Genomic DNA, 10,964 nt, shown 5'->3' with positions numbered 1-10,964 from the left:
CTAGACTGGTAGGCCCCTCCCCTACAAGCCGAACTTCATTTCCCAGGAGGCCCCGGGGCTCTTCGATTTCTCCTTCCGCCCACTGCCCCGAGCCTCGCGCCAAGTCGGGGTGCGCGCGCGCTCGCGCGCGGGGCACGTAGCACGCGAGTGACGCATAATATGTGGGCCGCTCTGCATCTGTGGTCGCGCTGTGTGTGAGTGAGGGAGAGTGAGTGCGGGACCTGAGGCGGTGTGTGTGAACTGTGGCCGCTGGCGGGGTCAGGGGGGAGCGGCGGAGCCGCCCGGGAAGGTGAGTGGGGGAAGGAGACGGACGGCTCTCTGGGAAGGCCAAGAGAGGACAGGGCGTGTGGCCGGGCGGGAGAGAGAGTGGGCGCCGGACTGGGGGAGGGGCGGCACCTGCCTGGGCCGCCGGCGGGGAGGGGGCGGGCCGGGCCGGCGGGGAGGCTGGGTACGGGGCCTGACAGGACTTTTCCTTCTCCAGATTCTTGTTTCGGGGGCGGGGCCTCTGCGGTCTCCCAGTCCGCAAAAGAAGCTTCCCGAGAGTAACTCTTCCGCCCGGATTGGGGGGCACGGGTGTGCTTGCCCCTGCCTGGAGGAGGGATGCTTCTCATTCCCCTCGTTAACCTTTCTCCTTTCACTCTTTCCATTTTCCGTTCCGTACGGGCTGGGGGGCTCCATCTTCCCTGCCGTACGGCGGCCCCCTTCCCGGGCTGTGTCTCCGCCTCCAGCTCCAGTCACCTGGGCGGGCTCTCCCCTCCCTCGGCCTCGTGCCACCTCCCTTTGCACCCGTCCGGCTTTCTGACCGGGCGAGGGGGGCGGAGCTTTCCGGGCACTCCTCCCACCCCCCCGGTGGAGGGGAGGGGTGGAGAGAGAGGTGTGTGGGGCTTGCAGCGTGGAACCAAACCTCAGAGTGCCCGCCAAGCTTCCCGGGAGCCTGTTTCCGGGGATTATAGTCGTTTTCATCTGGGGTGACAAGCATTTGCTTAACTCTTCTCTTCCTAGACGGTTTCCGTCTCACTTCCTCTTACACAAGTGTTAGCGTTTGGGTTTCGCATTTGTTGATGAATAATTTTGGAGTGTGTAATGGTTGTTTTTGAGTCCAAAATGAATCGTCTTTGCATACGTCACATTGTCTTCAGTTTTTCTTTACTCTGCCTTTTCTGCGAAGCCTTTTAATTACTATACACGTTTAATTATTAGCATCATCTTCCTGTTATACATGCTTTGTTAATGTACAGAGTGAGGGGTTCATTGGCAGTGTCGTCCTGTAATTTTCTTTTTCCTGTATACTGGAGTTTACCTTTAAGGTTTATATAAGCTTGTATATGTAGACGCTTTAGGAATTGATTTGGTATTTTTTTGCTTGATCCTGTCAAGATTTTGGTATCTAACAGTATTATCTATTTTCGAGTCGTAATATATTTTGGATGTTAATAGATGCAGAAAGTGGAGACTATAAAGGAAGTCCTCAAAATCTCTTGAGTAGTTGAGCACAGTGTTTTACTGTTCTACCTGTTGTACAGTTATTAAACTTAATAGGGGAGGAATCTGGTAGAATGAACCACAACATGGTTTGAAGTGAATGAAATTGGGTTTATATCAGTTTTATTATTATTATTTTGTTATTGTCACAGACACTAATAGAAAATTGTTATATGTGATTTAAATGTCATATTAATTATTGGGTAAGTTTTACTTGAAGTTCCAAACTTGGATTTCTCACCCCCTCCCCCGCTTTTTTTTTTTTTTTTTTTAAATAAAGAAGAATGCTTTCAGACATTTGTTTCATGATTTTAACCTTATGAGGTCTGTCCTTAACGTGGACTTGATTTTAGGCTTTGGTGTAGTTTATGCTGAATAGGCCATTAAGTACTATGTATTTGGGGAGTACAGACTTTATGATTTAAAGTAACAACAAGGGGTGCCTGGGTGGCTCAGTGGGTTAAAGCCTCTGCCTTCGGCTCAGGTCATGGTCCCAGGGTCCTGGGATTGAGACCCGCATCGGGTTCTTTGCTCGACAGAGAGCCTGCTTCCTCCTCTCTCTCTGCCTGCCTCTCTGCCTACTTGTGATCTCTGTCTGTCAAATAAATAAAATCTTAAAAAAAAAAAAAAAAGTTTAAAGTAACAACAAAAAATAGCAAAAAAATGATAGCGCTGGGCTAATAACCTGTCCTGGAAAATCTTTATCCTACCGTTACCCCTCAGAAAGCTGTTACCTGTGCAAAAGTAGTAGGTATTATGTTTCTTGTGTGTTCTTCCAGAGTTATTTTATTCCAGGGACAGGTGCATGCATGTGCCAACACACACGTTTGGCTTTTCTCATTTGACATATATTTAAGAGCTGGTTCAAATTAGCAAGGAAATGTGTCTTAATTTTTTCAACTTCTTAATTACAGAAATTTTCAAACGGTGAAAGAATAGTGAAATGAACACTTGTTCATCTGTCCAGATTTGATGATTATTGATATTTTGTTATATTTTCTCTATAGGTGTGGTGTGTATTTCTTATTTTGTGGAATCATTGGAACTCAGTTGCATACACATCACCCTTACATACTGGCAGGCAACCTTAAGGATAAAGACATTCCACATATTTTTTGTAGGGCTTTATATTATTTCATTGCATTTAACCCTCGCAACCCTCACAATAGCCATTTCCATTTTACAGATAAGGCAGTTGAGATTTGGAGAAGTTAAATAACTTGACCCTGATCTGACAGGTATTACCATTTGCAGAGTTGGCATATGAACGCTTGAAACCCTTTTCTACCAAGTACCAGTTGATCGGTCTTTGGGACTTCTCTCAGCCCGTTCTGTCATCTGCAAAAAAAGGCAGGGTGGTTGTGAAAATTCAGAGTAACATAAGAAATTAGCCAAAATCTGTCGCATATTAATATTCAATAATTGGTAACTATTGTGTCATTATTGGATAGGCCATAAATTCTGTGTACCACTTAAAGAGCTCACTTTAAAACATGGTGAATTGAGTAGTGTACTTTCACTGTTCAATGCACAGGGATAACTGAACCTTTAACATTTTATATAAATTGTCTTTCATTGATAATGAAATGAATTATCATTGATATTATTTTAGTCTGAGTTTATATTTTTCCTGGGCGAGTGATCATTCCCAAAGTTATAATTATTCTTAAGTGTAATTCATTGCAGGTTTTGTTTTTTTGTTTTAATTTTTTAAAAGATTTTATTTATCTATTTATTTTCAAGATTTTATTTATTTATTTGAGAGAGAGAGAGAGAGCATGAGAGGGGAGAAGGTCAGAGGGAGAAGCAGACTCCCCGTGGAGCTGGGAGCCTGATGTGGGACTCGATCCCGGGACTCCAGGATCATGACCTGAGCTGAAGGCAGTTGCTTAACCAACAGCCACCCAGGCACCCTTGTTGCAGGTTTTGAAAATGATGCCAAAAGAATATGTTTCTAAATTGAACTCTAAAATTCTATTATTTAAATGCTCTTGAGTTGAGTTGACCTTTATTAAACCTAATATTTTCCTTTAACTTCAGTGTTATGTGCCCTACTATGTTGATCACTTAAGTTGTCCAAGAGGCATTTCCTCCTGATCTTCCTTTTTTTTTTTTTTTAAAAAAGATTATTTATTTATTTATGAGAGAGAGAAAGCGCGTGCATGCGCGCTCAAGCTGGCAGAGGCAGAGAGAGAAGCAGGCTCCCTGATGAGCAAGTAGCCTGATGTGGGACTCGTTCCCCGGGCCCTGGGATCCTGACCTGAGCATAAGGCAGCGGCTTAACCGACTGAGCCACCCAGGCGTCCCACCCTCCTCTTTTTTACACTTTATGTTTTTATTTTTTAAAAGATTTTATTTTTTTATTAGAGAGAGAGAGCAAGCACAAGCAGGGGAACAGCAGAGGGAGAAGCAGACTCCTCACCGAGAAGGGAGCCTGATGTGGGGCTCGATCTCAGGACCCTGGGATCGTGACCTGAGCAGAAGGCAGATACCCGACTGAGCCACCCAGGCACCCCTTTATTTTTTTATTTTTATTTTTAGCTTTTTAAAGTAGGCTCTGTGCTACACATGGACCCCAGTGTGGGGCTTGAACTCACAACCCTGAGATCAAGACCTGAGCTGAGATCAAGAGTTGGATGCTTAGCTGACTGAGCCACCTCGGCGCCCTTATTTTTCTCCATTTAAAAAAAAAAATTGTGGTGGGGCGCCTGGGTGGCTCAGTGGTTGGGTGTCTGCCTTCAGCTCAGGTTATGATCCCAGGGTCCTGGGATCAAGCCCCACATTGGGTTCCCTGATTGGCGGGCAGCCTGCTTCTCCCTCTCCTACTCCTCCTAGTTGTGTTCCCTCTCTCACTGTTTCTCACTCTATGTCAAATAAATAAATAAAATCTTTAAAAAATTTTGTGGTAAAATTCACATACCATAAATTGACCACTAACCATTTTAAAATGTTCAATTCAGTGGCATTTAGTAGACTAATGATGTGCAACCATTACCTCTTTTAGTTTCAAGACATTTTAATCACCCCATTTCCATCATTCCATATCTTCCCCTTTCCCAAGCCCCGGGCAACCAGGAGCCAGCTTTCTGATGGATTTACTTATTCTGGATGTTTCACATAAGTAGAATCCTACAACATATAACCTTTTGTGCCTGCCTGCTTTCACTTAGCATATTTTAAGTTTTCATTTGTGTTAACATGTATCAGTACCTCATTTCTTACTATGGCTGAATAATAGGGCATTGTATGAATGTAACTGTTTTGTTTATGCATTCATCCTTTGATGAACATCTTTTGGTCGTTGTTTCCATCTTTTGGCTATTGCAAATATGCTACTTTGAACATTTGTGTGTAAATATTTCTTTGAATGTCTGTTTTCAATTCTTTTGGATTTATACATCTTGGTGTGGAATTGCTGGGTTATATGGTAATTCTGTATTTAACTTTTTCCTTAAAACTTTTTGAGAAGGGGCCAGACTGTTTCCATAGTTGTGCCATTTTATGTTCCCATCAGTAGTGTGCATTCCAGTTTCTCCACATCCTGCCAGTGCTTGTTATTTTCTGGTTTTTTGGTTCTAGTCATTCTAGTAGGTGTCAGTGGTATCTCATTGTGGTTTTGATTTTCATTTCTCTGGTGGCTTATGATGTTGAGCATATTTTCATGTACTCGTTAGCCATTTGTGTATCTTTGGAGAAGTGCCCATTCAGGATCTCTGCCCATTTTAATTGATTGATTGACTGATTAATTAATTATTGCAAGAGAGAGTGCACACACATGAGTGAGCACTAGCTACGGGGAGGGGCAGAGGGAGAAGCTGACTCTTCTCTGAGTAGGGAACCTGATCCGGGACTCAATCCCTGGGATCATGACCTGAGCCAAAGGCAGAGGCTTAACCCACTGAGCCACCCAGGTGCCCGTCTTCCTATTTTAAAATGAGGTTTGTTGTTGTTGTCGTTGTTGTTATGGAATTGTAGGAGTTCTTTATATATCCTATCCAGAATCCTTATCAGATATATGATTTGCGAATACTTTCTCCCATTTCATGGTTTGTCTTTTCATTTTCTTGATAATGTCATTTGATGCACAAAAGTTTTAAAGGTTGAAGTCCAATTTATCTGTTGTTTTGTTACTTATTATTTTGGTGTCACAAGTAAAAATCCTTTGCCAGTTTCAGGGTCATGAAGATTTACCCCTGTGTTTACCTCTAAGAATTTTATAGTTTAAGCATCTGCATTTAGGCTTTGATTCATTTTGAACTAATTTTTTTATGTGGTATGAGTCAAGGATTCAACTTTATTCTTTTGCATGTGTATATCCAGTTTTCTCAGCACAATTTGTTGAAATACCATTAGACTTTCTACTAACAGTCTACTGGTCTTTCAGTAAATTCTTTCCCTATTGAATGTTCTGGCACACTTACTGAAAATTAGTTGGCCGTAAATGTGAGATTTTTATTTCTGGACTCAAAAGAGTTCTTTTGCCGTGGTGTATGTGTCTTCTCTCCTAACACCCATACCATAGTGTTTTAATCACTGTAGCCTTGTACTAAGTTTTGAAATCAGAAGTGTGAATTCTTCAACTTTGTTCTTTTTAAAGAAGATAGTTTTGATTTTCACTGTTTTCATTTTTGTAAAAAAAATGACATTAAGATTTTGATAGGGATTGAATTGACTATTGTCAACTTTAGAGAGTATTGCCATTTTAACAATATTAAGTCTTCTAATCCATGAACATAGGTTGTCTTTCCATATATTTATTTAGTGTTACTCTATTTTTTCCCAGCAGTGTATTGTAGTTTTCAGTGTATGTAAGTCTTGTGCTTTTTGGGGTTAAATTTATTCCTTAATATTTTGTTATTTTTGGTGCTATTATAAATGATATTGTTTTCTTTTTAAAATTTATTTTATTTTATTATTATTATTATTTTTTAGTAATCTCTACATTCAGTGTGGGGTTCAAATTCACAACCCTGAGATCAAGAGTTGCATGCTCTTCTGACTGAGTCAGCCAGCTGCCCCAATGAAATTGTTTCCTTAATTTCACAGTTGAAGTGTTCGTTGCTGGTATGTAGCAATATACCTGATTTCAGTGTGTTGATCTGTAGTCTGTAATTTTGCTAAAATTTCTTAATTAGCAGTAATAGTTTTTTTTTTTTTTGCAGTTTCTCTCTGTATAGAATCATGTCACGTGTAAATAAGGTTAATTTTACTTCTTCTTTTCCAACTTGAATGCCTTTTCTTCCTTTTTTTTTTTGCCTGATTCCTATAGCCAGAACTCTAGTACAATGTTTAATACAAGTGTGAAAACAGGTATCCTTGTCTTTTTTGTGATTTTGGGGGAGAAAGCTTTCAGTCTCACCATTGAGTATAATGTTAGCTGTGGGGTTTTTTTTTAATGCCCTCTACCACGTTGAGGAAGTTCTCTTCTATTCCCAGTTTGAGTGTTCCCCCCTCCCCCTAAAGGGGTAATGGATTTTATCAGATGCTTTTTCTATATCAGTCAGATGAACATGTATTTTTTTTCTTCATCCTATTACATTACATTAGTTGATTTTTAAAAAATATTTTAATTTTTTTATTTGACACAGAGAGAGAGAGAAAGAGATCACAGGTAGGCAGAGCAACAGGCAGAGAGAGGGGGGAAGCAGGCTCCCGGCTGAGCAGAGAGCCTGATGATGCCTGATCCCAGGACCCTGAGATCATGACCTGAGCCGAAGGCAGACACTTAACCCACTGAGCCACCCAGGCACCCTCATAAGTTGATTTTTGTATGTCAAACTACCTTTGCATTTCTAGGATAAATCCCACTTGGTCATGATACATATTTCTGTTAATGTGCTGCTGTATTTAGCTTGCTAGCATTTTGTTGAGATTTTTGTGTCTGTATTGATAAAGAATATTTGTAGTTTTCTTGTGACGGCTTTATTTGGCTTAGGCATCAGGGCAATGCTGGCTTTGTGGAATAGATTAAGAAGTGTCCTTCTTCTATTTTGTGGAAGAATTTGAGATTGATGTTAATTTTCTTTAAACATTAGAGTTCACCAGTAAAGCCATCTCTCTTACACTTGTAGGATGCGTCTTCAGAGCTTAATTTTGCTGTTAACTGCTTTGCATGGTTTCTAGATCTTTATCATAAAATGCCCCCCCCCCCCCCCCCCCCCCCCGCCATTATTCCTCAAGATTGTGAAGGTCATGAAAAACAAGGAACAACTCAAAAACTCATAGACCAGAGTACGTGAGGGAGACATGATACCTAAATGCAGTGTAGTATCCTGGATGAGATCTTGGAACAGAAAAAGGACGTGAATGGAAAAACTGGTGAAATCTAAATCAAGTTGAGTTTAGTTAATTAATATATCAGTGTTGGGTTTCTTAATTTTGACATTATTCCACTTTAAAATAATATGGTGGCATTAGGGGAAACTGAACTGGGTGAGGGGTATATGTGAATTCTTTCCAATATCTTTGCAACTTTTTTTGTAAATCTAAAATTATTCCAAATAAGGTTATTTAAAAAAAATGCATAGTCAGTTGCAGTAAAAAATACAGCCTCAGTTTTTAAGTTAAAGTCAGAGGTCCATATTAGTCACACCTGCAGCATTTCCTTTTTGTGACTCTGACTAGAAAGACTGAAAATGTGGATTCTTCTCTGTAGAAAAGTAGGCTTTAGGGGCACCTGGGTGGCTCAGTGGGTTAAAGCCTCTGGCTTTGGCTCAGGTCATGATCCCAGGGTCCTGGGACCAAGCCCCACATTGGGCTCTCTGCTCCGCAGGGAGCCTGCTTCCCCCTCTCGCTCTCTGCCTGCCTCTTTGCTTACTTGTGATCTCTGTCTGTCAAATAAATAAATAAAAAATCTTTAGGGAAAAAAAGGCTTTAATTAAAAACATTTTTTTTTGAAAAATTTGTTCTCCTTTGGTGACATGAATCACTATTCACTATTAGTATTGCCTCTACTTTATTAAAACACAGATGTTTACATTTTAGAGAATTGATGGTATCTTTCACAAGTATTTCCTTTGGTCTTATGGTAGGTATCTTTAGAAGAGTCAATAATAATCCTAGATCAGTCAGTAATCTCTTTTTAGTGTTAGACTGTTTTTATAGAATTGTTGCTATTTCTGTGAAAATACAGATTTTGGATGGAATGTCTGACATTTTGATCCTAAGACTACTTTGGCAAAGAAGTTGATCTGTAAACCATCTAAACATTGGGGTCTCGTTTATCCCTTTTGGAGCCCCTTATAAATAAGCCTCTCTTCTTCATACAGCTTTCTCATGTAGCTGCTGCAAAGCTTGTCTCAGCTCCCTGTTCTGTATCCCTGGGCTGACCACTCAACCCAGCAACTTCTCTGTCTGTCTCCAGCCTCTCATGCTCCTAGGAAGTCAGCGATGAGAGATGTTAGGGAGCCTGAGGGACAGATGGGCTTATTATAATGCTCCTTCCAAACTTTCATGTTGGTAATGATATCCGCTTTAGTTCTTGGGTTTTTGTTAACAATTGACAGGGACAGGAGCACCTGGGTGGCTCAGTCGGTTAAATGTCTGCTTTTAGCTCAGGTCATGATCCCAGGATCCTGGGATGGAGCCCTGCATTAGACTCTCTGCTCAGTGGGGATCCTGCTTCTCCCTCTCCCTCTACCGCTCCCCTTGCTTATGCCCTCTTGTGCTTGCTCTCTCTCTCTCTTTTAAATAAATAAATAAATTAAAAATTTTTTTATTTACTTATTTGACAGAGAGAGACACAGTGAGAGAGCGAACACTGAGCCGAAAGCAGACACTTAATGACTAAGCCACCCAGGTACTTCTCAAATAAATAAATAAATTCTTAAAAAAAAAAAAAAAAAGAGGGGGCTGTCGGGGTGGCCCAGTGGGTTAAAGCCTCTGCTTTCTGCTCAGGTCATGATCTCAGGGTCCTGGCATCGAGTCCCGCATTGGGCTCTCTGCTCAGCGGGGAGCCTGCTTCCTCCCCTCTCTCTTCCTGCCTCTCTGCCTACTTGTGATCTCTGTCAAATAAATTAAAAAATAAAATAAAAAAAATATAAAAAGAGAATTGTCAGGGACACATTATTTATCTTTCATAGAATTTTTCCCTGAAGACTTAGAAGTGAAAAATATTTTGGGAGTGATTTTTGCCACCTTTCCTGTTAAAAAACATAGCTTCAAAGTTTTAGACCTCAGAGAGCTAGAGTAGGGATTTGTGTGTGTGTGATATGTAGGTGTATGCATTTCTTTAAAAAAGATTTATTTATTTTTAGAGGGAGGGGGAGGGGCAGAGGGGGAAGGAAAGGGAGAGGGAGAGAGACTCTGAAGCCAACTCCTCAATGAGCCCAATGTGGGGCTTAATCCCATGACCCTGAGACCATGACCTGAGCTGAAACCAAGAGTCAGATGCTTAATGCACTGAGCCACCCAGATGCCCCAGTCGTATGCATTTTTGAGGAGATAAAGGGACCCTAGCTTTTTGTCTGTTTCTTAGAGGGGTTCCTGGTCCTAGAAGTGGTGAGAATCACAATTTTGATCCAGTTGCTTGTCTCATTTGACAGTTGAGCAAACCGAGGTTGGGAGGGGGTGAAAGGACTTGAAGAGTATCCTGGCTCCCAATGCAAGGTTTCCCATTGTACCACAAATAAAATTATCTGAATGAAGGGTCTGGGAGTTAAGTTTTTGTTGCTTGCTCATCCCTTTTCTCTCCCCTTTTCAATTTTTGTAGGAAGTATGTCAGGTTTATTTGCCTGTGTTCATGTGCTACTTCTGTATATTTTTGATTCCTTAGGCCAAGCCATGACTACAGTAGCGGTGCATGTGGACTCCAAAGCTGAGCTCACTACCCTGCTGGAGCAGTGGGAAAAGGAGCATGGCAGTGGGCAGGACATGGTACCTATTCTTACCAGGTAGGAACAATTATGTTTTTTTATAAATTCGTTTGAAAAAAGGGACAAATTGGAGGCAAGTATGGGAACATTTTCATCTTAACTGCGAATTCTGACTCCATTTTTTCTTTCAGAACTAGTCTTTATCTTACTACTTCTTGAAACTCTACGTTTCTTCTCAGGCTGTTGGTCTTTATTCTCCTTTGTAGGTTCTTCTCTTGTCTGTGTTTCACCCTTAGGGTTTTGTTGTTGGTTCTTTTTTCTCTTTACCCTAGATAGTCCACCTAGATAGTTTCATTTCTATCCATGATTTAAAACATTATTCTTAGGTTAACTTTCAGATCACTATTTCTACTTCAGATCTCTCTTTTAAAAAATTTCAGACCCTTTTCTCAGCTGCTTGATGTATACATCTTTACCTGGCTGTTTGCAGACACCTATACATACTGTCTACAGTAGAGCTTACCATCTTCATCCTGCCTCCTTTCTCATTCACAGTTTGTGCTTTTGTGCTCCCCACTTTTGTGTACAGTGTCTTCTGACAGTTTAGTCCCCATGCCCTGAGGATTTCTGCTTTCTCTTTTTTCCCCATTCCCCCTTCCCACTTACTTC

The 10,964-nt window shown here is 41.1% G+C and overlaps 1 protein-coding gene across 2 annotated transcripts in view; it reads left to right on the top strand.

Annotated features, from left to right (window-relative positions):
• Positions 1-242: 242 nt before the first annotated feature.
• Positions 243-10,964, top strand: part of LOC111143881 (DDB1 and CUL4 associated factor 1) — a 75,203-nt gene continuing 64,481 nt past the window's right edge. Inside the window, exons 1-2 of one of the 2 annotated variants that reach the window (XM_022497897.1) lie at positions 243-289; positions 10,256-10,373. In XM_022497897.1, the coding sequence (XP_022353605.1) occupies positions 10,264-10,373 (110 nt within the window). In that variant the 5' untranslated portion in view covers positions 243-289; positions 10,256-10,263. Of the gene's footprint in view, positions 290-9,267; positions 9,281-10,255; positions 10,374-10,964 lie in introns of those variants that run through there. The other variant, XM_022497896.1, reaches the window with a different exon arrangement.

This window comes from Enhydra lutris, unplaced genomic scaffold (assembly GCF_002288905.1).
Source record: "Enhydra lutris kenyoni isolate GAN:26980312 unplaced genomic scaffold, ASM228890v2 scaffoldscaffold10, whole genome shotgun sequence".
Lineage (NCBI taxonomy): Eukaryota > Metazoa > Chordata > Mammalia > Carnivora > Mustelidae > Enhydra > Enhydra lutris.
This window is presented reverse-complemented; position numbering and strand designations above follow the sequence as displayed.